Genomic DNA, 27,879 nt, shown 5'->3' with positions numbered 1-27,879 from the left:
TTTGGGGTTTAATTAGGAAAAATTTGGAATTTATTGGAGGAAATTCAGGGGTTAATTGGTGGAAAATTCAGATTTTGGGGTCCCCCCCCAGGGTCCTGAATGAGCCTGTTTGGAGCCGCCCCCCCCCTCCGCGCCCCCCCAGCCCAGGTGAGACCCCGGGACCCCCCAGAAATGAGGGGGGGGTCCCCTCATTTATTTGGATGCCCCCCAAATAAATTCCCAAATCCCCACAGGGAGGAGCCCGCGGTGGGGGAGGAAGAGGAGGGGAGGAAGAGGAGGAGGAGGAGAGACCCCTGAGCCCCCGAGAGCTGCGGGAGAGGGTCCTGAGAGAGGTGGGGGGGGGTCCTGGAACCCATGGGGGGGTCCTGGGATATGGGTGGGGGTCCCAAAACCGTGGGTGGGGGGTCCCAGGTTTATGGGTGGGGATCACAGATCTATGGGTGGGGTCTCAGATTTATGGGTGGGGTCCCAGAGCCGTGGGTGGGGACCCCAATCCACAGATGGAGCTCCTGAGTCTATGGGTGGGTGGTCCTGGGTCCATGGGTGGGGGTCCCTGTGCTATGGGTGGGGTTCCAGATCTATGGGTGGGGGTCCCTGTGCCATGGGTGGGTTCTGGGATGTGGGTGGGGGTCCCAGACTCATGGGTGGGGTCCTGAATATGGGTGGGGGTCCCAAACCTACTGATGAAGCTCCTGGGTCCATGGGTGGGGGGTCCCAGATATATGGGTGGGGGTCCCCAAGACCATGGGTGGGGGTCCCAGATTTATGAGTGGGGGTCCCGCTGCCATTGGGGGGGGTTCTGGATTACGGGTGGGGGTCCCATGTCCATAGGTGGGATCCCAGATTTATGGGTGGGGGTCCCAAACCTACTGATGAAGCTCCTGGGTCTGTGGGTGGGGGTCCAGATCTATGGGTGGGGGTCCCGGTGCCATGGGTGGGGGTCTGGAATTATGGGTGGGGGTCCCAGACTCATGGGTGGGGATCCCAGATCTATGGGTGGGGGTCCTGGCACTCATGGGTGGGGGGTCTGGAGTTATGGGTGGGGGTCCAGGGCCATGGGAGGGGTCCCAGATTTATGGGTGGGGGTCCAAACTCACAGATGCAACTCCTGGGTCCATGGGTGGGGGTCCAGGTCTATGGGTGGGATCCCAGATCAATGGGTGGGGGTCCTGGCCACCCATGGGTGGGGGTCTGGGAGTTATGGGTGGGGGTCCCAAGCCCACGGATGAAGCTCCTGGGTCCATGGGTGGGGGTCTCAGACTCCATGGGTGGGGGTCTCAGTGTCATAACTGGGGATCCCAGATCTATGGGTGGGGTTCTGGGATGTGGGTGGGGTCCCTGTGCCATGGGTGGGGGGTCCTACGCATGGGTGGGGGTCCCAGACTCATGGGTGGAGTCCTGAGATGTGGGTGGGGGTCCCAAACCTACGGATGAAGCTCCTGGGTCTGTGGGTGGGGGGTCCCAAGACCATGGGTGGGGGTCCCGGATTTATGAGTGGGGTCCCGCTGCCATTGGGGGGGGGGTCCCAGACTCATGGGGGTGGTCTCAGAGCCATGGGTGGGGGTCCCACTGCCATTGGGGGGGGTTCCGGATTTACGGGTGGGGGTCCCATGTCCATAGGTGGGATCCCAGATTTATGGGTGGGGGTCCAGAGCATGGGTGGGGGTCACATGCTCAAGGTGGGGGTCCCATATCTGTGGGAGGGGGTCCTGGCTCCATGGGGGTGGTCCCAGATCTATGGGTGGGGGTCCTGTGCCATGGGTGGGGGTCCCAGACTCATGGGTGGGGGTCTCAGATCTATGGCTGGGGGTCTGGAGTTATGGGTGAAGGTCCAGATTTATGGGTGGGGGTCCCAAAACTGTGGGTGGGGGTTCTGGATATGGGTGGGGGTCTCAAATCTATGGGTGGGGCTCCTGGGTCTATGGATGGGAGTCTCAGACATGGGTGGGGGTCCCAAGACCATGGGAGAGGACCTGGGATATGGGTGGGGGTCCCATATCTATGGGAGGGGGTCCTGGGTCCATGGGTGGGGGTCCTAGGGCATGGGTGGGGGTCTCAGATTTATGGGTGGGGGTCCTTGTGCCATGGGTGGGGTCCTGAGATATGAGTGGGGGTCCCAAACCTACGGATGAAGCTCCTGGGTCTGTGGGTGGGGGTCCCAAGACCATGGGTGGGGGTCCCAGACCCATGGGTGGGGTTCCTTAAACCATGGGGAGGGGTCTCAGCGTCATGGGTGGGGATCCCAAATCCACAGATGGAGCTCCCGAGCCTATGGGTGGGTGGTCCCAGGTCTATGGGTGGGGGTCCCGGATTTATGGGTGGGGGTCCCGGACACCCGGCCCCCCCTGAGCCCCCTCCTCACTCCCTCCCCCCCTCCCCCAGGTGCTGAGCCGCGAGGGACCCCTCCCCACTCACCGCTGAATTTGGGGGGTCCCTGAGCGCCCCCCCCGTCCCCCCCACCGGATGTCAGGGTCCCCCACCCCACCCCGTTGCCATGGCAACCCAGTAAATATTTGCGGCTGTCGCGGTCGCGTTGCCCCCGGCAACGGCCAAACTTCCCAAAACAGCGCGAAACGGCCCAAAACGGGCCCGGGAGGGAGGGGGAAGTGGGGGAGGGGTGGGGGCGCCGCCCGGTGTCCCCCGTGTCACCCACCCGAGGGCGGGGGTCGCACGTGGGTGCCCCTCCCCCACTTTGGGGATACCCCAGGGACCCCCTCAGAGCTCCCCCCCCCCCCCGTTCGTGGTGATGCCCTGACGTCATTGCCCGGGACCCCCTGACGTCACACCCCTCTGGCCACGCCCCGGTGGGCACCGCCCGGAGTGACACGGCTGGGACCGGCCCGGCGGAGGGACCCGAACCCGCCCGAGGGGAGCCGAACCGGGAGGAGCCGAACCGCTCCGGAAACACCCGAACCGGGAGTGTCCCGCTCTAATTGACCCAAACCGGGAGGAGCCGAACCGCTCCGGAAACACCCGAAACAACGGAACCGGGAGCGTCACGCTCTAATTGACCCGAACCGGGAGGAGCCGAACCGCTCCGGAAACACCCGAACAGTCCCGAAACAACGGAACCGGGAGCGTCCCGCTCTAATTGACCCGAACCGGGAGGAGCCGAACCGCTCCGGAAACACCCGAACAGTCCCGAAACAACGGAACGAGGAGCGTCCCGCTCTAATTGACCCGAACGGGGAGGAGCCGAACCGTCCCGAAACACCCGAACCGGGACCGTCCCGCGCTAATTGACCCGAAGCCACCCGAGGTGACCCGAACCCGCCTGAGGGACCCGAACTTGGAGGAGCCGAACCGTCCCGAAACACCCGAACCGGGACCGTCCCGCGCGAGTTGACCCGAACCCACCCGAGGTGACCCGAACCCGCCTGAGGAACCCGAACTTGGAGGAGCCGAACCGCTCCGGAAACACCCGAACTTAAGACTCGAAGAGGGACCCGAACCTGCCCGGGGGGCCCGAAAGAAGACCCGAAGTTGTCCGGAGGGACCCGAACGTATCCGAAGGGACCCGAATCCGCCAGAGGGAAGCCGAACCCGCCTGAGGGGAGCCGGACCCGCCTGAGGGAAGCCGAACCAGGAGGGACCGAACCGCTCCAGAGAGACTCAAAACACCCGAACCGGGACCGTCCCCCGCTAAGGAACCCAAACCCACTCAGAGGGGACCCGAACCGGGACCGTCCCGTCCGGAAGAACCCGAACCAAACCCCCTAAAACTCGTCCGGAACAACCCGAACCCACTCGGGTGAGTGCCGGGACCCACCCTGGGGTCGTGTGGGGAAGGGGATGGGGGATCCCGGGGTGCCCCCTCCCCCGGAACTTTGGGGTCTCCCCCGAACCCTCGGGGGGTCTCCTGTACCCCTCGGGGGTCTCCCCTGTCCCTCAGGGGTCTCCCCCGGACATTTGGGACCCCCCCTCATCACCCACAGGATGCAGCCAGCGCCCGGGTGGGGCGGGGCGACCCCAGGATGAGGCGAGGGGGGGGGAAAGGAAGGAGATTCTCCAAGGCCTTATATGGGCACAGCCCTGACCGCCCCCAGCCCTGCATGGGCGGGACACCCCAGACCCCCGGGGCGAACCCCAACATGGCTGGAACCCCCCAGACCCTCGGGGTGAACCCCAACATTCCTGGGATCCCCCTCAGTGCAGGGAATCCCCCCCTAAGCCCCAAGTTCCTTCACTTCTTCCAGCCCGCCCAAAGCTCCTCAGGGGTCTGATATCCCCCCCCACCCTCTGCAGCCCCCTCCTCACAGGTCCCTGTACCCCCAATATCCCCCAGGCCTTAATTCCACCCCAGTACCCCCCAGTGTTCCCAGTCCTGCACACCCCAAATCCCCCCAATAACCCCAATACTCCCCTGAGCAGCTCATCTCTCCACATCCTTTGGGATTTCCCTATTGCCAGTCTCCCCAGTCCTGCACACACCCCAAATCCCAGTGATGCTCCCCAATATCCCCAATAACCCCCCCAAATCCCCCCCTGAGCCCCTCATCTCTCCACATCCTTTGGGTTTCCCTCATTCCCTCTTTGCTGGGTGCAGACCTCCCCCAGCCCCTCAACACCCTCAAGGTGTAAACCTGAGGGTAAAAATTTACCCTCAACCTCATTAAAAAAAAAAAAAAATTAAAAATTTACCCCCAACACCATTTAAAAAATACAGACAAAAAATTACAAAAAATTTACCCCCACCTCATTAAAAATAATACAAACAAAAAAAAAATTACAAAAAATATAAAACCTTACCCCCAACCCCATTAAAAAAACTTACGAAAAAACCCCAAAACCAAAACTTAATCATTTACCTCAACCCCATTTAAAAAAAAATTACAAATAAAAAAAAGTTACAAAAAAATTTCCAAATTTTCCCCCGACCTCATAAAAAAAACCAATATGGAAAAAAAAAATACAAAAATATTTAAGAACTCACCCCCAACCCCATTAAAAAATAAATTAAAAAAAAAAAAAAAAATTTACCCACAACCCCATTAAAAAATTACAGAAAAAAATAATAAAATTTACCCCCAACCCCTTAAAAAAATACAAAAAACCCAAAATTAGAATTTACCCCCAACCCCATTTTAAAAATTACAATAAAAAAAAACAAATTAAAATTTACCCCTAACCCCCCCTTAACCCCTCATATCCCTGGTACCCCCCCCCAGCCCCCAACACCCCCAATCCCCAAATACCCCAACACCCCCGGGACCCCAACACACCCCGGGACCCCAACATCCCCCAGGACCCCCTGATGCCCCAGTGTCCCCCATCTCTCCACAGCCCCCCTATCCCACAACACCCCAATATCCCCCAACACCCCCCAGCACCCCAACACCCCCTGGACCCCCGGACCCCCCAGTGCCCCCCATCTCTCCACAGCCCCCCTATCCTCCAACACCCCCCGGGACCCCAACACCCCCCGAGCCCCCCTGACCCCCCAGTGCCCCCCATCTCTTCACAACCCCCCTATCCCACAACACCCCAATATCCCCCAACACCCCCAGTACCCCAACACCCCCCGAGCCCCCCTGATACCCCAGTGCCCCCCATCTCTCCACAGCCCCCATATCCCCCAACACCCCAATATCCCCCAATACCCCCAGTGCCCCCAACACCCCCCGAGCCCCCCTGACCCCCCAGTGCCCCCCATCTCTCCACAGCCCCCCTATCCTCCAACACCCCCCGGGACCCCAACACCCCCCGAGCCCCCCTGACCCCCCAGTGCCCCCCATCTCTTCACAACCCCCCTATCCCCCAACACCCCAATATCCCCCAACACCCCCCATATCCCCAAATACCCCCCAGCACCCCAACACCCCAATATCCCCCAACACCCCCCAGCACCCCAACATTCCCCCGGACCCCCTGACCCCCCAGTGCCCCCCATCTCTCCACAGCCCTCATATCCCCCAACACCCCCCATATCCCCCAACACCCCCAGCACCCCAATATCCCCCGAGCCCCCCTGACGCCCCAATGTCCCAAATATTCCCCGGGACCCCCTGACCCCCCAGTGCCCCCATCTCTCCACAGCCCCCGCCATGCCCGCTCCGTGCCGCCCCCCGTCCATCCTGCGCTGCGTCCAGGCCCTCAGCGCCCTCCTGGCCCTGGCTCTGGCCGCTGCCCCCGGCTACTGGAACCCGGGCGAGGGCGACGGCTGCTTGTCCGCCTGGGCTTTATCCTTCGTCTTCACCACCCTCCTCCTCCTCAACGACGCCTTCCGCCGCCCTCCGCCCCGCCGCGACCTGCCGCTGGCCCTGGCCTGCGCGGCCGCCATGGCTTGTGCCACCGCCACCATCTTGTGGCCGCTGGGCCACCTCCGGGGACACGAGGGCAGCTATGGCCGCCCCCGCGCCCTCCGCGCCGCCGCCACGGCCGCCTCGGCCGTCGCCACTCTGGCCTACGCCGCCGAGGTGGCCCGGGACCGGGCGCGACCCGGAGAGGCCGCCCCTTACCTGGCCACTCCCTCGGGGCTGCTCAAGGTGGCCGAAGCCTTCCTCGCCCTCCTCCTCCTCGGCCTGTCGGCCGAGCTGGGCGCGGCGTCGGGGCCGGCGGCTTTGCGTTGGTGTCTGGGCATTTTCTGCGTGTCCTTCGTGCTGGGGTGCTGCTGGTCGGGGGGTGCCTGCTGGGCTGGGGGTGGTGCGGGTGGATGAGGGACCCCGAGGGGATGCGCTGGGGCTTGGGGGTCTATGCGGGGCTGGGGGTGGTGGCCTACGGGGCCACCACGGTGCTGTGGTCGCTTTACAGCTTCTCGGATGACATGGGGGGTCAATCACGGAGACCCTACGGCTGCCCGGCCACGTGCGCCTGGGACAGGAGCGTGCTGGTGGCCGTGCTCAGCGGCCTCAATTTGGTGGCGTTCGGGGTGGATTTGGGGCAGACGGGGAGGTTGGTGCTGTTGAGGGCCTGAGGGGGCACTCCAGGGTGAGCTGGGGGGGAGGAAGAACCTTAAAGGGGGGTCTGGGGTCTCCCACAGGTTGGGATCAGGGCCTTTGTGGGGGTCTGGGTTGATTCCTGGGGTGGCATCAGGCTCCCAGAAGGGTCTTGGATCCTCTATGGGGCAGGATTGGGATCCCAAGAGGGGTCTGGGGTCTCCTTCTGGAATGTATTTGGATCCTAGTGGGGGTCTGGGTGGCCCCCTGAGGGGGTATGGGACCCTAAATGGGGTCTGGTGTCCCCTCATGGGGTGGGATCAGGCTCCTAATGGGAATCCTGGACCCTCTATAGGGCAGGATTGAGCCCCTAATGTGGGTCTGGGGGTCACCCCAGAGTGGGATCCAGCCCCTAATGGGGTTTGGGGTCACCCCAGGGTGGGATCAGGCTCCTAATGGGAATCCTGGACCCTCTATAGGGCAGGATTGAGCCCCTAATGTGGGTCTGGGGGTCACCCCAGAGTGGGATCAGTGCCTGAATGGGGTCTGGACCCTCTCTGGGGCAGGATTGAGCCCCTAATGGGGGTCTGGGGTCCCACCAGGGTGGGATCTGGCCCCTAATGTGGGTCTGGGGGTCACTCCAGGGTGGGATCCAGCCTCTCTGGTGGTCTGGGGTCTTCTCCTGGTGTGAGATCAAGGGTCTTGATTGGGATTCCTGGATCCTTTTTGGGGCAGAATCCGTCCCTTTTCAGGGTCAGGGTCCCCTCTGGGGAGATAATGGAACCCTAATGGGCATCCTGGTTCCTCTGTGGGGTGGGATTCAGCCCTTGATGGGGGTCTGGGGTCCCACCAGGGTGGGATCGGGTGCCTGAATGGGGTCTGGATCCTCTCTGGGGCAGGATTGAGCCCCTAATGGGGTTTGGGGTCTCTCCAGGGTGGGATCCAGTCCCTAACAGAGGTCTGGGGTCTCTCCTGGGGTGGAATTCAGCCCTTAATGGTGGTCTGGGGTCCCACCAGGGTGGGATCGGGTGCCTGAGGGATCCTTCCTGGAGGGATGGGGGGATCACAAGGGGGTCTTGGGGAGGGGGACACCGCTGAGGCCTTACCTGGGGGGTGCGGATGTGTTGTCATTAAAGGGACATTTCTGCTTCTTAATGAGCTTCTTAATGAGTGTCTGTGAGGGGGCAAAAGGGAGGGAAAAGGGAGGGAAATGTGAGGGGGAAAGCGAGAAATGTGAGGGGAAAAGAGCGGGAAATGTGAGGGGGGAAAATGGTGGGGAACATGATGGGGGGAAAAGGTGAGAAACGTGAGGGGGGAAATGGGGAGGGATGGGGAAAAGAGAAAATGGAAAAAAACATGAGGAGGAACAGTGTGGGAAGTCTGAGGGGAAAAGGGTGGGGAAAGAGAGGAAAAAAGGCAGAAAGTGTGAGAGGAAAAGGGGCAGAAAATGTGAGGGGAAAAGGGCGGGAAACGTGAGGGGACAAAAGGCAGAAAATGGAAGGCATAAAGGACAGTAAAACCAAGTGAAAAGGACAAGAAATGAGAAGAAGAAAAGATATGAAACAAGGGGGGAAATGTGAGGGGAGAAAAGGGTGGGAAACGTGAAGAGAAAATTGTCAGGAAATGTGAGGGGGAAAAGGGGGGGAAATGTGAGGGGGGAAAGGGTGGGAAATGTGAGGGGAATAAAGGGAAAAGAGGGGAAATGTGAGGGGAAAAGGGAAATGTGAGGGCAGAAAAAGGGTGGGAAACGTGAAGGGGAAAGGGAAACATGAGGGGGAAAGGGCAAGAGAAAAGGGCAGGAAACATGAGGGGGGAAAAGGGTGGGAAATGTGAGGGGAAAAAGCAGGAAGTGTGAGAGGAAAGAAGGCAGAAAATGTGAGGGGGAAAGGGAGGGAAACATGAGGGGAAAAAGGGCGGGAAATGTGAGGGGGAAAATGGGGGCAACCGTGAGGGGAAAAGGCAAGAAGCATGAGAAGAAAAAGGGCAGAAAATGCAGAAAATGTGAGGGGAAAAGTGAGAAGTGTGAGAGGGAAAAGGGTGAGAAAGATGAGGGGACAAAGGGCAGGAAATGTGAGGGGAAAACAGGGGGAAATGTGAGGGGAAAAAAGAGAGGGAAACCTAAGGGGCAAAGGGAGGAAAACACGAGGGAAAAAGCCAAGAAATGTAAGGGGGAAAGGCAGGAATAGTGAAAGGAAAAAGGGCAGAAAATGTGAGGAGGAAAGTGAGAAATGTGAGGGGGGAAAGGGCGGGAAATGTGAGGGGACAAAAGGGCGGGAAATGTGAGGGGACAAAAGAGCGGGAAATGTGAGGGGAGAAAAGGGCGGGAAACGTGAGGGGAGACAAAGGGAGGGAAATGTGAAGGGGGAAAGGGAGGAGAACGTGAGGGAAAAAGGGAGAGAAACGTGAGGGAAAAAGGGAGGGAAATGTGAGATCTTCTCCTGCCCAATTCCCTCCCTGTCCCCGCTGCAATCCCACACTCCCCATTCCCAGATCCCCCCCAGTTCCAAGGCACCCCCGTTCTCAAACATCCCCCAAATCCCAGCCCCTCCCCAACCTTTTCTTCCCCCTCCAGACCCCAAATTCCCCCAAATTCCCCCCAAATCCCAAACATCCCCAGATCCCAAATCCCAGATTTTTTAACTCTGTGACTCAAAAGTGGGAAAAATTCCCATTTTATTGAGCAAAGCAAAAATGGAGCAAGGGATGTCGGGGGGGGGCACCCCAAATCGGGTGGGTGTCCATGAGGGTCCAGCGGTGTCCAGAAGGTCCTGGTGGTCCCCTCCAGGTTCTCCTGGTGCCCACGAGGTTCTGCTGAAGGATCTTCTGGAGTGTCTGCAGGGTCCTAGAGGTGTTTAAGGGTTTCTGGAGGTGTCTACAGGTGCTTATGGGGTTCTAGAAGTGTCTATGGGGTGCTGGGGTCTCTATGGGTTTCTAGAGGTGCCTATGGGGTTCTAGCTATGCCTACACGGTTCTAGATGTTTCTATGGGGTTCTAAGGGTATCTGTGGGGATTTAGACATTCCTACAGGGTTCTAGATGTTTCCCCAGCGTTCTGGATGTGTTTAATGATTCCTGGGGGTGTCTTCAGGGTTCTCAGGGTGCCCTTGCAGGTCCGGGTCTGTGCACGAGGTCCTCCTGAGGGGCTTGCGGTTTCTCACTTCTCCTGGATGCGTCCTTCTACACAGGACAGTCCCTATCCCGGCTTCACCGCCCGAGTTCTCCCGTTCCTCCACCTCCACCTTGATGATGGCGCTCTTGCCCCTGGCCATGGTGGCCGTCACCGTGACGGGGCCATGGCTCAGCTGGGCTCGATCCTGGGATTCCTTGAGGATGACGCAGGGGAACATGGAGCTGTCAGAGGAGCTCTGGGAACTCTTGACCAGGCGGCGGTAGGCTGACTCCAGGTCCATCCTATGGACCCTGTCCAGGGACAGCTCCAGGCCCATCTCCGCAGCAAATAGATTGTGGTCCATGGGGTTGGAGAAGTAGATGGCCAAGGTGAAGGAGTCGGCCTCGTAGGCCAGGAGCCCGTTACAGCCCCAGAATATGGTGTTGTTGGTGAACTTGCAGCTGCTGGAGGAGCACGGGGACACCGAGGTCTGTGGGGACATGCTGCTGTGGCCACTGAGGAAGTAGGTCCTGGAGAGAGGAATTTGGGGTTGGGGACATAGCGGGGTGGTGGGAGCTTGTGTAGATTGTCCCACCACCACCGGGACCTGCTGGGGCCCCTGGGAGGAGCTGAGACCTGGGAGATGATCCCAGAGCCTGGAGATGATCCCAGAGCCTGGAGATGATCCCAACCCTGGAGATGATCCCAGAGCCTGGAGATGATCCCAACCATGGAGATGATCCCAAACCCTGGAGATGATCCCAAACCGGGGAGATGATCCCAGAGCCTGGAGATGATCCCAGAGCCTGGAGATGATCCCAAGCCCTGGAGATGATCCCAACCCTGGAGATGATCCCAGAGCCTGGAGATGATCCCAGAGCCTGGAGATGATCCCAAGCCCTGGAGATGATCCCAGACCCTGGAGATGATCCCACCTGGAGCTGCCCCCCAGCACCCTGAGGGTCCCTCTGATGTCCCCCCAACCTCACCTGGGGTTCCTCAGGGTGAAGTCCTCAGTATTGTTGATAACCTGGATTTCAACAGAGCGGCTGGTGCTCAACCCCATCCTGACTTGGGATCTCCTCAGCTCCCAAATCTCCTCAGCTCAGGCTCTCCCTGGTTCCAGAACCTTCTCCCCACTCCGGGCTCTCCTGGTGCTCCAGGCACACCCGGGGCTCTTTCCCCTCTCCCCAACGACCTTCTCAGGGTCAACGGAGACGATCATTCCCAAAATCAAGGAGAACTTTCACCGGAGCCTCCCCAAGCCCCGCCCCTTCCTTCCCTATTTTTAACCCTTTCCCAAATTCCTGATTGAACTACGAGTGAACGGACCCAAAACTGACCCGGATTTGGAGAATCCCCGAAATCACCGAGCCCGGGATGGCCCCGGCTCCGCAGTTTGAGAAGCGACGGCTCCGTTTTTGAAATTCCAAAGATTTCTGGAACCACGAGGAGGGACTGAGGAAGGACAGACGGACAGGGACAGGTGCACCCGCCCATGCTCCCAACAACCCTGATATGTGTCTGGTGATAAGCCAACCCCCTGATTGACTAACCCTTTATATGCCAAGCCCTGATAACCCAACCCCTTGATAAGCCAACTCCTGATAAACCAGCCCCTGATAAACCAACCCCCTGATAAACCAACCCCTGATAATCCAACCCCTGATAAACCAACCCCTGATAAACCAACCCCTGATAAACCAGCCCCTGATAAACCAGCCATGATAAACCAGCCATGATAAACCAGCCATGATAAACCAGCCCCTGATAAACCAACCCCTGATAAACCAGCCCCTGATAAACCAACCCCTGATAAACCAGCCCCTGATAAACCAACCCCTGATAAACCAACCCCTGATAAACCAACCCCTGATAAACCAGCCCCTGATAAACCAACCCCCTGATAAGCCAGCCTATTGATAAACCAGTCACTGATAAACCAGCCCCTGATAAACCAGCCCCTGATAAACCAAACCCCTGATAAACCAAACCCCTGATAAACCAGCCCCTGATAATCCAACCCCTGATAAACCAACCCCCTGATAAACCAGCCCCTGATAAACCAACCCCTGATAAACCAAGCCCTGATAAACCATCCCCTGATAAACCAACCCCTGATAAACCAGCCCCTGATAAACCAGCCCCTGATAAACCAACCCTTGATAAGCCAGCCCCTGATAAACCAACCCCTGATAAACCAACCCCTGATAATCCAACCCCTGATAAACCAGCCCCTGATAAACCAGCCCCTGATAAACCAACCCCTGGATAAACCAGCCCCTGATAATCCAACCCTCCCGAGACAGTCGGAGCTCAACTTTTCTCCTCACAAAACCGACAGGAAAAATCCCACCGGATCTTCAGAGAACTGGAGCAGCTGCTCTGCCCCCAGCCCAGCCCCCAAACCCCCGATCCCACCCCAGACCCCTCCCCAAACCCCAAACACCCCCGAGCAGCCCCAGCTCCCCGACCCCTTCCCACATCCGGGGTTCCCCTCCCCAAACCCCAAATCTTCTCCTGCCCAGTCCCCTCCCTGTCCCCGCTGCAATCCCACACTCCCCATTCCCAGATCCCCCCCAGTTCCAAGGCACCCCCGTTCTCAAACATCCCCCAAATCCCAGACCCTCCCCAACCTTTTCTTCCCCCTCCAGACCCCAAATTCCCCCCAAGTCCCAAACGTCCCCACATCCCAAATCCCAGATTTTTCACTCTGTGACTCAAAAGTGGGGAAAATTCCCATTTTATTGAGCAAAGCAAAAATGGAATGAGGGAGGTCTAGGGGGAGATCCAAAGTGGAAGTTGGTGGGACACCCCGACCCTGGGATGTCCATGAGGGTCCAGGGGTGTCCAGAAGCTCCTGGTGGTCCCCTCGAGGTTCTCCTGGTGCCCACGAGGTTCTGCTGAAGGTTCCTCAGGTCTGTGAGGGGTTCTAGCTGTGCCTAGGGGGTTCTAGAGGTGCTTATGGGGTTCTTGAGGGTCCTACAAATTTTTATACCTGTCTCCAGGGTTCTATATGCATCTCTGGTGTTCTAGAGGTGTCTACAGGTGTGTATAGTGTTCTAGAAGAGTCTGTGGGGCTCTAGGGGTCTCTATGGGTGATTAGAGGTGCCTGTGGGGTTCTAGAGGACTCTGTAGAGGTTTAGATATTCCTACAAGGTTCTAGAGGCTTCTACAGGGTTCTAGAGGTGCCTGTGGGGTTCTAGCAGTGTTCTTGGGGTTCTAGGGGTGACAATGGGGTTCTAGCTGTGCCTACAGGTTCTACATGTGCTAACAAGGTTCTAGAGGTGTCTGTGGGGTTCTAGTCATTCCTGCTGAGCTCTAGAGGTCTCTGTTGGGTTCTGCATGTGTCTAAGGCACTGCCTGCCGGGCTCTCTGCATGATTTTCTGTCGCAGGGTTGTCCTCAAGATCCGAATCAAGGTCCAGTAGGTTCTCAAGTCTCTTTGTTCTGCTACCCTCAACATGAAGCTGTCTATCCCAGCTTCACTGCCCGAGTTCTCCCGTTCCTCCACCGCCACCGTGATGACGGCTCTCCTGCCCCTGGCCACGGTGGCCGTCACCTTGACGGGGCCATCACTGAGATGGACTTTCTCCTGGTTTTCCTTGAGGATGACGCAGGGGAACACAGTGTCGGAGGAGCCCTGGGAGATCCTGACCAGGCGGTGGTAGGCGGTCTCCAGGTCCATCCTGTGGACCCTGTCCAGGGACAGCTCCAGGCCCATCACCACAGGAAATAGGTTGTGGTCCATGGGGTTGGAGAAGTAGATGGCCAAGGTGAAGAACTCGGCCTCGTAGGCCAGGACCCCGTTACAGCCCCACAACCTGGAGCTGTTGGTGAACCTGCAGCTGCTGGAGGAGCCCGGGAGCACCGAGGGCTGGGGGTCACTGAGGCTGCAGCCACTGTAGAAGTAGGTCCTGGAGGGAGGAATTTGGGGAGGTGAGGTTGGGAGAAGGTGGAGATGGTCCCACCACCACCAGGATCTGCTGTGGCCATAGGGAGGAGCTGGGACCTGGGAGATGATCCCAGATCCTGGAGATGATCCCAGATCCTGGAGATGATCCCAGCCCGGGATGAAGATCCCACCTGGAGCTGCCCCCCAGCACCGCGAGGGTCCCTCTGATGTTCCCCCATCCTCACCTGGGCTCCTTCAGGATGATGTTCTGGGTCTTGTTGATAACCTGGATTTCCACAAGGCGGCTGGTGCTCAACCCCATCCTGACTTGGGATCTCCTCAGCTCCCAAATCTCCTCAGCTCAGGCTCTCCCTGCTTCCAGAACCTTCTCCCCCACTCCGGGCTCTCCTCCTGCTGTTCCCAGGTTCTCTCCCTCCCGGTGCAGATCCTCCGTTCCCGTTTCCCGCACACTCCGAGATTTCTCAAGATATCTCCAGTTTCTATTCTGCCCAAAACCCGCCCCAAAACCTGCCCAAACCTGCCCAAACCTGCCCAAGCCCCACCTGAACCGCCCTGAACCCGGCCCAAACCACCCCAAACCCTCCCATGGGCCCCCTCTCGCATGGGACCCCCAAATATGGGGCACTACCCCAAATTATTGTGGGGGTGGCCGTGGGACCCTCAATTATAAGGTGGGACCTCCAATTATGGGGAGGGGGCACCCATGAACCCCCAAATGACGGGCATGGAACCCCTAATTCTGGGGTGGGGGGTCATGGGACCCCCAGTTATGAGCAGGGGACCCCCAATTTTGAGTCGAGAGTTCCATGGGACCCCAATTTGTGGGACAGGACACCCAATTATGGGGTGGGGAGGCCATGGTGACCCCCAGTTTTTGGGGTGGGGCTCCATGGGACCCCAATTTATGGTTCGTGGACCCCCAAATTATGGGGCAGGGTGGTAAAGGGGCCCCAATTATTTGGGGTTTGGGGGGGGCGATTTTGCAGGGGATTTTGGCCCCGATCCTGGTTATGGGACCCCCACCCCAAATTTATGGGGATTTTTGGGTAATAAAACCTCCTGGCCGCCAGGGGGCGATGTGTGTCATTGGGGGGGTACCATAGAGAGGGGATCCTCATTATGGGGGTTTTGGGGGGTCCAGTCCTCACAATTATGGGACCCTCACCCTCTATTTATGGGATTCTGGGGTTCTGACACCCCCTGAACCCGGGGATGGGACCCCCACCCCCCAATTTATGGGGATTTTTGGGTAATAAAACCTCCTGGCCGCCAGGGGGTGCTGTGTGTCATTGGGGATACCATAGAGTGGGGATCCTCATTATGGGGGGTTTTGGGGGATCCAGACCTCTCCCACCCCACAGTTATGGGACCCTCACCTCTCATTTATGGGATTCTGGGGTTCTGACACCCCCTGAACCCAGGGATGGGACCCCCACCCCCAATTTATGGGGATTTTTGAGTAATAAAAGCTCCTGGCAGCCAGGGGGCGCTGTGTGTCATTGGGGGGTACCATAGAGTGAGGATCCTCATTATGGGGGGGTTTGGGGGGGTCCAGACCTCACAATTATGGGACCCCCACCTCTCATTTATGGGATTTTGGGGTTCTGACACCCCCCGAACCCAGGGATGGGACCCCCACCCCCAATTTATGGGGATTTTTGGGTAATAAAAGCTCCTGGCCGCCAGGGGGCGCTGTGTCATTGGGGGTACCATGGAGTGGGGATCCTCATTATGGGGGGTTTGGGGGGGGCGAGACCTCTCTCACCCTCAGTTATGGGACCCCTACCTCTCATTTATGGGATTTTGGGGTTCTGACACCCCCTGAACCCAGGGATGGGACCCCCACCCCCCAATTTATGGGGATTTTTGGGGGGGGTAATAAAATCTCCTGGCCGCCAGGGGGCACTGTGTGTCATTGGGGGTACCATAGAGTGGGGATCCTCATTATGGGGGTTTTGGGGGGTTTTGGGGGGTCCAGTCCTCACAGTTATGGGACCCTCACCCTCTATTTATGGGATTCTGGGGTTCTGATACCCCCCGAGCCCGGGGATGGGACCCCCACCCCCAATTTATGGGGATTTTTGGGTAATAAAAGCTCTTGGCAGCCAGGGGGCGCTGTGTGTCATTGGGGGTACCATAGAGAGGGGATCCTCATTATGGGGGGTTTGGGGGATTTTGGGGGGTCCAGACCTCACAATTATGGGACCTCGACCTCCCATTTATGGGATTCTGGGGTTCTGACACCCCCTGAACCCAGGGATGGGACCCCCACCCCAAATTTATGGAGTTTTTGGGGGGGGTAATAAAACCTCCTGGCCACCAGGGGGCGCTGTGTGTCATTGGGGGGTACCATAGAGTGGGGATCCTCATTATGGGGGGTTTGGGGGATTTTGGGGGGTCCAGACGTCACAATTATGGGACCTTCACCCTCTGTTTATGGGATTTTGGGGTTCTGACACCCCCTGAACCAGGGATGGGACCCCCACCCTCAATTTATGGGGATTTTTGAGTTATAAAACCTCCTGGCCACCAGGGGGCGCTGTGTCATTGGGGGTACCATAGAGTGGGAATCCTCATTGTGGGGGTTTTGGGGTGTCCAGTCCTCACAATTATGGGACCCTCACCCTCTATTTATGGGATTTTGGGGTTCTGACACCCCCCCGAACCCAGGGATGGGACCCCCACCCCAAATTTATGGAGTTTTTGGGGGGGTACTAAAACTTCCTGGCCACCAGGGGGCGCTGTGTGTCATTGGGGGTACCATAGAGTGAGGATCCTCATTATGGGGGGTTTGGGGGGTCCAGTCCTCACTATTATGGGACCCTCACCCTCTATTTATGGGATTCTGGGGTTCTGATACCCCCTGAGCCCGGGGATGGGACCCCCACCCTCAATTTATGGGGATTTTTGAGTAATAAAACCTCCTGGCCGCCAGGGGGCGCTGTGTGTCATTGGGGGTACCATAGAGAGGGGATCCTCAGTATGGGGGGTTTGGGGGGTCGAGACCTCTCCCACCCCACAGTTATGGGACCCCCACCTCTCATTTATGGGATTCTGGGGTTCTGACACCCCCCGAACCCGGGGATGGGACCCCCACCCCCAATTTATGGGGATTTTTGGGTAATAAAACCTCCTGGCCACCAGGGGGCGATGTGTGTCATTGGGGGGGTACCATAGAGAGGGGATCCTCATTATGGGGGGTTTGGGGGATTTTGGGGGGTCCAGACGTCACAATTATGGGACCTTCACCCTCTATTTAAGGGATTTTGGGGTTCTGACACCCCCTGAACCCGGGAATGGGACCCCCACCAGGCATTTATGGGGGGAAAGGGAGGGAAATGTGAGGTGGGAAAATGGCGGGAACTGTGAGGGGAGAAAAGGGCGGGAAACGTGAGGGGGGAAAGGGAGGAAAACGTGAGGAAAAAATCCAGGAAATGTGAGGGGGAAAGGCAGGAAGTGTGAGAGGAAAAAGAGCAGAAATTGTGAGGGGGAAAGTGAGAAACGTGAAGGGGAAAATGGGGAGAAACGTGAGGGGAGAAAAGGGCGGGAAACGTGAGGGGAGACAAATGGAGGGAAACATGAGGGGAAATAGGGAGGAAGAAACAAGGGAAAATGCCAGGAAATATGAGGGGGAAAGGCAGGAATTGTGAGAGGAAAAGGGGCAGAAAATATAAGGGGAAAAGTGAGAAATGTGAGGGGGAAAAAGGGAGGGAAACATGAGGGGGAAAAGGAAGGGAAACGTGAGGGGAGAAAAGGGCGGGAAATGTGAGGGGAGACAAAGGGAGAGAAACGTGAGGAAGAAAATGGGGGAAAATGTGAAGGGGAAAAGGGAGGGAAACGTGAGGAAAAAATCCAGTAAATGTGAGGGGGAAAGGCAGGAAGTGTGAGAGGAAAAAGAGCAGAAAACGTGAGGGGAAAAGGGAAATGTGAGGGGGAAAAGGGCGGGAAACGTGAGGGGGAAAAGGGCAGGAAATGTGAGGGAGAAAATGGGGGGAAATATGAAGGGGAAAAGGGAAACGTGAGGGGAAAAGGGAGGGAAACGTGAGATCTTCTCCCAACCTTTTCTTCCTCCTCCAGACCCCAAATCCCCCAAATCCCAAACGTCCCCAGATCCCAAATCCCAGATTTTTCACTCTGTGGACCAAGTGCAAGAACTTCTAATTTTATTGAGCCAAGCAAAAAGGGAATGAAGGAGGTCTGGGGGGGACCCAAAGTGGAAGTTGGTGGGACAACCCGACCCTGGGATGTCCATGAGGGTCCAGGGGTGTCCAGAAGCTCCTGGTGGTCCCCTTGAGGTTCTCCTGATGCCCACGAGGTTCTGCTGAAGGTTCCTCAGGTCTGTGAGGGCTTCTAGAGGTGCCTATGGGTTCTAGAGGTACCTATGGGATTCCAGAGGCCTCTATGGGGTTATGGAGGTGCCTACAGGGTTCTAGAGGTGCCTATGGAGTTATGGAAATGCCTACAGGGTTCTAGTGATGCCTATGGGGTTATGGATGTGCCTGTGGAGTTCTAGAGGTGCCTATGGGGTTCTAGAGGTGCCTACAAGGTTCTAGAGATGCCTACAAAGGTTCTAGAAATGCCTACAGGGTTCTGGAGTTGCCTGTGGAGTTCTAGAGGTGCCTACAAGGTTCTAGAGGTGCCCATGGGGTTCTGGAGGTGCCTATGGGGTTCTAGAGGTGCCTACGGGGTTCTAGAAATGCCCATGGGGTTCTAGAGGTGCCAGTGGTGTTCTAGACTACCCCACACCGCTCCTTTCCAGTGCTATCAATTATTCTTCTGTTCCTTCAGCTTCACCTTGAGGATGAATTCCGTGTGGTAGGACAGGGTGGCCTTCAGCTTGTAGGGGCCGGCCAACAGCCAGGTGGACACCTCGCCTCTGTTGCGGAGCTTGCAGCGGGTCACGGCGGTGCTTTTGGTGTCGGGAGGATTCTCCATCTCGCTCATGCGGGTAAAGGTTTTCTCCAAATCGTCCTGGTTTCCCTGTGGAGTTCTAGAAATGCCTACAGGGTTCTAGAGGTGCCTGTGGAGTTCTAGAGGTGCCTACAGGGTTCTAGAAATGCCTACAGGGTTCTAGAGGTGCCTATGGGGTTATGGAAATGCCTACGGGATTCTGGCAGTGCCTATGGGGTTATGGAGGTGCCCATGGGGTTCTAGAGATGCCTGTGGGGTTCTGGAGGTGCCCATGGGGTTCTAGAAATGCCTACAGGGTTCTAGAGGTGCCCATGGGGTTCTGGAGGTGCCAGTGGTGTTCCAGAGTACCCCACACGGCTCCTTTCCAGTGCTATCAATTATTCTTCTGTTCCTTCAGCTTCACCTTGAGGATGAATTCCGTGTGGTAGGACAGGGTGGCCTTCAGCTTGAAGGGGCCGGCCAACAGCCAGGTGGACACCTCGCCTCTGTTGCGGAGCTTGCAGCGGGTCACGGCGGTGGTTTTGGTGTCGGGAGGATTCTCCATCTCGCTCATGCGGGAAAAGGTTTTTTTCAAATCGTCCTGGTTTCCCAGGTGGACCATGCCGCGGGACAGCTCCAGCTGCAGCCTCTTGGAGCCGTTCCATTCCATGTGGACAAAGATGGCCAAGGTGAAGAAGTCGGACTTGTAGACCACGAGGCGCTCGGTTTCCGGGCACCCGGGCTCGCGGGGAATCTGGCTGAGATGAGAGTGGCCAGCGGGCATCTCCTCTCTGAGATTGAGGGGGCTGAGGGATTTCTGCTCAAGCCTGGGGGGGAAAGGAGGGGTGGGGTCAGCGTGGGGTGGGGTGGGGTCACCAGGAGGTGCTGGGAACGCTGGGAGGTGATCCCAGATCCTGGAGATGATCCCAACCCATGGAGATGATCCCAGAGCCTGGAGATGATCCCAACTCCTGGAGATGATCCCAACCCTTGGAGATGATCCCAAATCCTGGAGAGGATCCCAACTCTTGGGATCCCAACCCTGGAGATGATCCCAGAGCCTGGAGATGATCCCAACCCTGGAGATGATCCCAACCATGGAGATGATCCCAGACCCTGGAGATGATCCCAACTCCTGGAGATGATCCCAAATCCTGGAGAGGATCCCAACCCTGGAGATGATCCCAAACTCTGGAGATGATCCCAAACCTGGAGAGGATCCCAACCATGGAGATGATCCCAACCCTGGAGATGATCCCAACCCTGGAGATGATCCCAACCCTTGGAGATGATCCCAACCCTGGAGATGATCCAAAACCCTGGAGAGGATCCCAACTCTTGGAGATGATCCCAAGCCCTGGAGATGATCCCAAGCCCTGGAGATGATCCCAGAGCCTGGAGATGATCCCAAACCCTGGAGATGATCCCAGATCCTGGAGATGATCCCAGAGCCTGGAGATGATCCCAGAGTCTGGAGATGATCCCAACCCTGGAGATGATCCCAACAATGGAGATGATCCCAACCCCTGGAGATGATCCCAACCCTGGAGATGATCCCAACTCCTGGAGATGATCCCAGAGCCTGGAGATGATCCCAACCCTGGAGATGATCCCAGAGCCTGGAGATGATCCCAACCCTGGAGATGATCCCAGAGCATGGAGATGATCCCAACTCCTGGAGATGATCCCAACCATGGAGATGATCCCAGACCCTGGAGATGATCCCAGAGCCTGGAGAGGATCCCAACTCCTGGAGATGATCCCAGAGCCTGGAGATGATCCCAACCATGGAGATGATCCCAACCCTGGAGATGATCCCAGAGCCTGGAGATGATCCCAGAGCATGGAGATGATCCCAACTCCTGGAGATGATCCCAACCATGGAGATGATCCCAACCCTGGAGATGATCCCAACCCCTGGAGATGATCCCAGAGCCTGGAGATGATCCCAGAGCCTGGAGATGATCCCAACCCCTGGAGATGATCCCAACCATGGAGATGATCCCAACTCCTGGAGATGATCCCAGAGCCTGGAGATGATCCCAGAGCCTGGAGATGATCCCAAATCCTGGAGAGGATCCCAACCCTTGGAGATGATCCCAACCATGGAGATGATCCCAACCCTGGAGATGAACCCAACCATGGAGATGATCCCAAACCCTGGAGATGATCCCAACCCTGGAGATGAACCCAACCATGGAGATGATCCCAGAGCCTGGATATGATCCCAGAGCCTGGAGATGATCCCAGAGCCTGGAGATGATCCCAACCCTTGGAGATGATCCCAACCATGGAGATGATCCCAACCCCTGGAGATGATCCCAACCCTGGAGATGATCCCAAACCCTGGAGATGATCCCAAACCCTGGAGATGATCCCAACCATGGAGATGATCCCAACCCTTGGAGATGATCCCAACTCCTGGAGATGATCCCAACCCTTGGAGATGATCCCAAATCCTGGAGAGGATCCCAACTCTTGGGATCCCAACCCTGGAGATGATCCCAGAGCCTGGAGATGATCCCAACCCTGGAGATGATCCCAAACCCTGGAGATGATCCCAACCCTGGAGATGATCCCAACCATGGAGATGATCCCAGACCCTGGAGATGATCCCAACTCCTGGAGATGATCCCAAATCCTGGAGAGGATCCCAACCCTGGAGATGATCCCAAACTCTGGAGATGATCCCAAACCTGGAGATGATCCCAACCCTGGAGATGATCCCAACCCTGGAGATGATCCCAACCCTTGGAGATGATCCCAACCCTGGAGATGATCCAAAACCCTGGAGAGGATCCCAACTCTTGGAGATGATCCCAAGCCCTGGAGATGATCCCAAGCCCTGGAGATGATCCCAGAGCCTGGAGATGATCCCAAACCCTGGAGATGATCCCAGATCCTGGAGATGATCCCAGAGCCTGGAGATGATCCCAGAGTCTGGAGATGATCCCAACCCTGGAGATGATCCCAACAATGGAGATGATCCCAACCCCTGGAGATGATCCCAACCCTGGAGATGATCCCAACTCCTGGAGATGATCCCAGAGCCTGGAGATGATCCCAACCCTGGAGATGATCCCAGAGCCTGGAGATGATCCCAACCCTGGAGATGATCCCAGAGCATGGAGATGATCCCAACTCCTGGAGATGATCCCAACCATGGAGATGATCCCAGACCCTGGAGATGATCCCAGAGCCTGGAGAGGATCCCAACTCCTGGAGATGATCCCAGAGCCTGGAGATGATCCCAACCATGGAGATGATCCCAACCCTGGAGATGATCCCAGAGCCTGGAGATGATCCCAGAGCATGGAGATGATCCCAACTCCTGGAGATGATCCCAACCATGGAGATGATCCCAACCCTGGAGATGATCCCAACCCCTGGAGATGATCCCAGAGCCTGGAGATGATCCCAGAGCCTGGAGATGATCCCAACCCCTGGAGATGATCCCAACCCCTGGAGATGATCCCAACCATGGAGATGATCCCAACTCCTGGAGATGATCCCAGAGCCTGGAGATGATCCCAGAGCCTGGAGATGATCCCAAATCCTGGAGAGGATCCCAACCCTTGGAGATGATCCCAACCATGGAGATGATCCCAACCCTGGAGATGAACCCAACCATGGAGATGATCCCAAACCCTGGAGATGATCCCAACCCTGGAGATGAACCCAACCATGGAGATGATCCCAGAGCCTGGATATGATCCCAGAGCCTGGAGATGATCCCAGAGCCTGGAGATGATCCCAACCCTTGGAGATGATCCCAACCATGGAGATGATCCCAACCCCTGGAGATGATCCCAACCCTGGAGATGATCCCAAACCCTGGAGATGATCCCAAACCCTGGAGATGATCCCAACCATGGAGATGATCCCAACCCCTGGAGATGATCCCAGAGCCTGGAGATGATCCCAGAGCCTGGAGATGATCCCAACCATGGAGATGATCCCAGAGCCTGGAGATGATCCCAACCATGGAGATGATCCCAGAGCCTGGAGATGATCCCAACCCCTGGAGATGATCCCAACCCCTGGAGATGATCCCAACCATGGAGATGATCCAAAACCCTGGAGAGGATCCCAACTCTTGGAGATGATCACAACCCTGGAGATGATCCCAAACCATGGAGATGATCCCAGAGCCTGGAGATGATCCCAGAGCCTGGAGATGATCCCAAACCTGGAGATGATCCCAACCCTGGAGATGATCCCAAACCTGGAGATGCCCCATCCCCGCACCCCGAGGGTCCCTCTGGTGTCCCCCAGCCCCACCTGACGTTCTCCAGGTTGGTGTCCTGGGTGTTGTTGATCATCCAGAATTCCAAACGTTTCGGCTTCTGTGCTCTTCCCATCCTCTCAGCTCTGCGATTTCTTCCTAAGGTGAGAAACGGCTCCTTCCTTAAAAAAAAATAAAAAAAAAAATTAAAAAAATAAAATAATAAAAAAAAAAAAAAAGAACTAAAGCAAAAAGTTTATTCCACCTTAACAAAAATATAAGAAAAGGATTCAATGAGGACAAAGCAACAAAAAAGTGTCTGTGCCCACCTTTAGCCAACAGCAAACTGCGAGAATTTAACTGCACACCAATAAAAATAAACTTTTTCTTCATATTCCCACCCCTTAATTGCGAAACCAATTAATCATCTCGTTGTGTAACGGGAGTGACTCAAATTTTTGCAGGGCGGGGCGACCACAAATTTTGGGTTTTTTTTAAAAAAAGGGGAAGAGGAGATGCCGTGGACAATTTTGGGGTTTGGGGGGAGGTTTGTGCTCCTCCCCCCAAATTTTGGGGCAGAGGGGTCCCCAAATATTGAATGGGGACCCCAATTCTGGGAGGGGGCGTGGGGGGGTGGGAAATCCTGAAAAATCCGAGGGTTTTGGGAAAGCTGCAAAAAGCAGGGAAGAGAAAAGGGCAGAGCTGCGGTTGGAGTTAAGCGGGAGCCTTAAGGTTGGTGAGAAGCGGGAAAACAAAGCAATAAAACAATGAATAAAACAGTGGTAAAGGAATAAAAGAATAAAAAAAAGGAGAAGAAAAAAGAAAAGAATAAAAAAAATTAAAAGTAAAAGAATTAAAAAAAGAATAAAAAAGAAAAGAATAAAAAAGAAAAGAATAAAAAAAAGAATAAAAAAGAAAAGAATGAAAAAAAATTAAAAGTAAAAGAATAAAAAAAAGAATAAAAAAAAGAATAAAAAAAATTAAAAGTAAAAGAATTAAAAAAAAGAATAAAAAAGAAAAGAATAATTAAAAAATAATATAATAGAATTAAAAATAAAAGAATAAAAAATTAAAGAATAAAAAAAAGAATAAAAAAGAAAAGAATAAAAAAATTAAAAGTAAAAGAATTAAAAAAAAGAATAAAAAAGAAAAGAAAAAGAAAAGAATAAAAAAAATTAAAAGTAAAAGAATAAAAAAGAAAAGAATAAAAAAAAGAATATAAAAAAATAAAAAATAAAAGAATAAAAAATAAAAAGAATAAAAAATAAAAAAGAATAAAAAATAAAAAGAATACAAAATAAAAAGAATAAAAAAGAAAAGAATAAAAAAAGAATAAAAAAAATTAAAAGTAAAAGAATAAAAAAGAAAAGAATAAAAAAGAAAAAGAATAAAAAATAAAAGAATAAAAAATAAAAAAGAATACAAAATAAAAAGAATACAAAATAAAAAGAATAAAAAAGAAAAGAATAAAAAAAGAATATAAAAAAATTAAAAATAAAAGAATAAAAAATAAAAGAATAAAAAATATAAAAAATAAAAAATAAAAATAAAAAATAAAAAAAAGAATGCAAAATAAAAATAATAAAAATAAAAAGAATACAAAATAAAAAGAATAAAAAATAAAAAGAATAAAAAACGAAATAATAAAAAAATAAAATAATAAAAAAAATAAAACAATGCTCTGTGTATTAACGCTTAGAATAACTCTCAGCGCTACAGAAAATAATGTCTAGCGTGACATAAAGAATCTGACAAACCGGAAAATTTACAATTTTGTCTCTCAAAAAACTTAAAGCAATGCCTGTCTGCAGAGCTTTAATGAAGAACTTTAAACAGAATTATCATTAAAAAACCAAACTTTCCCCAATGCCAAATACCTGGATCTGAGACTTTTAATTCCGAGGGGATCTCGGGTTTTGTTTGGGCACCAATTTCCCCTTTTTCCCCGACTTTCCTCAGGCATTGAAAAACAACGCCCCGATTCTCAGAAATGACTCAAAGACTTTCGAGTTTCTCCTTCTTTTTTTCTCCCCTTGCTTCCCAATGCTGGGAAAAATCCTCCCACCCCCTGTGCTGAGTCAATTCCGGGAAATTCCTGGTGTGAAAAATGCCAATTGCTTGGGGGTTTTTGTGTTAAATTTTAAAAGAAAAAAAAAAAAATTCCCGGTGTGAAAAACGCCAATTTCTTGGGGTTTTTTGTGTTAAATTAAAAAAAAAAAAAAAAATTCCCGGTGTGAAAAACGCCAATTTCTTGGGGGTTTTTTTGTGTGAAATTTTAAAAGTTTAAGAGTAATAAAATGGTTATAAACATAGTAATACGATTAGAGTAATAATAATTTGGACAGTTTGAATTAGGGCAATATGAGACAATGAATAAAAAGGATTACAGAGGTTTTTGGGTACCTTTTTCTGGGCAGCACAAACCCGAAAAAGGACACAGTTAACAAAGGATTAACCCTTTAAAACAACAGCCTGTTGCATATTCATACACCTCATGCATGATGCATAAATTCCATTCAAACACAGGATTCTCTCTGGTCATCATCAACTTCTTCCTCTGAATCCTAACAACACCTTCGAGACGGGAAAAAGTTCATTTCTTCTGATAATGGAGCAATAAATTATTTTTCTCTGGAAGATTCAGGTGTCCTGTGGCTGCTGTCTCATTGCGAGTCCTTTCTTTTTAAAGAGTATCCTACATAGCATCGTTTCTATTTTAACATTTTTTTTTATAACCCAGAACTATATTTAACACGCTACTTAAGAGAATTAATACAGCATTACTTTCTAACACAACACATAAAATATTAGTTTTAATATTTGCCAAAAGCCAATCACAAAATACGAATTTTTCACATCCGCCAAGCCTCTTTCTTTCGGATTCCTTCCAATTTTGGGGATCCCCTCACCCCAAATCTTGAGCCAACACTTGGTCAGGACCTCCCCCAGATTTTGCTGAATACATTTTCTCAAATATAATTTTAGGTTATAACATAATGTTAAAATAGAAACTATGTATGTGGGGTATTTTTTTAAAGAAAGGGATGAGGTCCTCGCACCAGATGTGTGAAAAACACCAATCACTTGCTTTTAAAATTTTAAAAGGATGAATAGTAATAAAATGGTTATAAACATAGTAATATAATTAAAGTAATAAAAATTTGGACAATTAGGATTTAGGACGAGACGATAAATTAAACTGGCCTTAAATTGGGGGGTGCAGATGTGTTGTCGTTAAAGGGACATTTCTGCTTCTTAATGAGCTGCTGGGTGTCTGTGAGGGGGCAAAAGGGAGGGAAAAGTGTGGGAAATGTGAGGGGGAAAATGGTGGGGAATGTAAGGGGGGAAAAAAGGAGAAAATGGAGAAAATGTGAGGGGAAAAGTGTGGGAAGTCTGAGGGAAAAAGGGTGGGAAAAGAGAGGAAAAAAGGCAGAAAGTGTGAGAGGAAAAAGGGCAGAAAATGTGAGGGGAAAAGGGCGGGAAACGTGAGGGGAGAAAAGGGCGGGAAATGTGAGGGGAGAAAAGGGCGGGAAATGTGAGGGGAGGAAAGGGCAGTAAGTGTAAAGGGGGAAAGGCAGAAAGTGTGAGAGGAAAAAGGGCAGAAAATGTGAGAGGAAAAGGGAGAAATGTGAGGGGGGAAAAGGGAGGGAAACATGAGGGGAGACAAAGGGAGGGAAACGTGAGGGAGAAAGGGAGGGAAACACAAAGAAAAAAAGCCAGGAAATGTAAGGGGAAAAGGCAAGAACTGTGAGAGGAAAAAGAGCAGAAATTGTGAGGGGAAAAGTGAGAAATGTCAGGGGAAAAGTGCGGGAAACATGAGGGGAAAAAGGGAGGGAAACGTGAGGGGGAAAAAAGGGGTGGGAAATGTGAGGGGGAAAAGGGAGGAAAACGTGAGGGGAGAAAAGGGAGGAAAACATGAGGGGAGATGTTGCCTTCTGATACAAGGCAGGCGGCCTGGTTTCAGGAGACAGCACGGTGACCCATTCCCCAGGGTCACTCGGGCCTAAGAAACACGCGGACACCAATATGGTGGAGGATCAAAGGCCTTTATTCTCTCTTCCCGTGGGGTTTTATAGTCTAGGGGGCTTCTACGTCAGGTGGGGGTCTGTCTTTACCATCTATGGTTAGTAGGGGATGGAAAGTTACCTGGGCAAGTGGAAAGTTACCAGAATGTGGTTCGGGGGGGCTACATTCCTATGTTAATTTTCTTATCTGAGGGGGCAGGGGCCCTGTCTTCCCGTAACATCACGAGATCTTCCGAACGCCAGGCCCTATCTGCTACAGGGTTGGGGTGGGTTTGGGGTGATTAGGGATGGGTTTGAGGGGTTTAGGGGGGGGTTGAGGGGGTTTGGAGTGATTTGGGTTGGGTTTGAGGGGGTTTTGGGGTGGGTTTCTGGGGATTTGGGGGGGATTGGGGAGATTTGGGGTGGGTTTTAGGGGTTTGGGTGGGTTTGAGGTGGGTTTGGAGTGATTTGGGTTGGGTTTGGGGGGATTTGGGGTGGGTTTGGGGGGGTTTAGGGGAGATTTGGGGTGGGTTTAGAGTGGATTTAGGGAGTTTGGGGTGATTTGGGATGGGTTTGAGGGGTTTTGGGGGGTTTTGGGTGGGTTTGGGGTGGGTTTAGGGTGGATTTGTGGGATTTGGGTTGGGTTTGGGAGGTTTAGGATGGGTTTGGGGCGGGTTTAGGTGGATTTAGGGTGGGTTTGGGGGGATTTGGGGTGGGTTTAGAGTGGATTTAGGGAGTTTGGGGTGATTTGGGATGGGTTTGAGGGGTTTTGGGGGGTTTTGGGTGGGTTTTGGGGTGATTTGGGTTGGGTTTGGGGGTTTTGGGGTGGGTTTGGGGTGATTTGGGGCGGGTTTAGATGGAT

At 54.0% G+C, this 27,879-nt stretch overlaps 3 protein-coding genes across 4 annotated transcripts; 1 reads left to right on the top strand and 2 right to left on the bottom strand.

Moving 5' to 3' along the window:
• The first annotated feature begins 227 nt into the window (after window positions 1–227).
• On the top strand, window positions 228–7,945 carry LOC141727709 (myeloid-associated differentiation marker-like). Its single transcript, XM_074533986.1, is given in 4 exon segments — window positions 228–332; window positions 2,383–3,751; window positions 6,037–6,533; window positions 6,536–7,945. Coding segments are annotated over 2 exon segments (867 nt in total). The 5' UTR covers window positions 228–332; window positions 2,383–3,751; window positions 6,037–6,044; the 3' UTR covers window positions 6,914–7,945.
• Window positions 7,946–9,559: 1,614 nt separating this feature from the next.
• Window positions 9,560–11,512, bottom strand: LOC141727711 (uncharacterized). 2 transcript variants are annotated; one of them, XM_074533989.1, is made up of 2 exons: window positions 11,327–11,512; window positions 9,560–10,513 (listed from the first exon to the last, which is right to left on the bottom strand). In XM_074533989.1, exon 2 carries the CDS (start codon window positions 10,483–10,485, stop codon window positions 9,937–9,939), a length of 549 nt encoding a protein of 182 aa, XP_074390090.1. In that variant the 5' UTR covers window positions 10,486–10,513; window positions 11,327–11,512; the 3' UTR covers window positions 9,560–9,936. The 2 variants fall into 2 exon arrangements, with proteins under 2 accessions (XP_074390090.1, XP_074390088.1); XM_074533987.1 differs by having other exon boundaries at window positions 10,973–11,507.
• A 1,553-nt stretch (window positions 11,513–13,065) lies between these two features.
• LOC141727712 (uncharacterized) lies at window positions 13,066–14,424 on the bottom strand. Its single transcript, XM_074533990.1, has 2 exons — window positions 14,123–14,424; window positions 13,066–13,899 (listed from the first exon to the last, which is right to left on the bottom strand). Exons 1-2 carry the CDS (start codon window positions 14,197–14,199, stop codon window positions 13,335–13,337), a joined length of 642 nt encoding a protein of 213 aa, XP_074390091.1. The 5' UTR covers window positions 14,200–14,424; the 3' UTR covers window positions 13,066–13,334.
• Between the last annotated feature and the right edge of the window lie 13,455 nt (window positions 14,425–27,879).

This window comes from Zonotrichia albicollis, unplaced genomic scaffold, assembly GCF_047830755.1.
Source record: "Zonotrichia albicollis isolate bZonAlb1 unplaced genomic scaffold, bZonAlb1.hap1 Scaffold_212, whole genome shotgun sequence".
Classification (NCBI taxonomy): Eukaryota; Metazoa; Chordata; class Aves; order Passeriformes; family Passerellidae; genus Zonotrichia; species Zonotrichia albicollis.
Note: the sequence above shows the minus strand (reverse complement) of the source record. Positions and strands in the feature narration are given on the sequence as shown.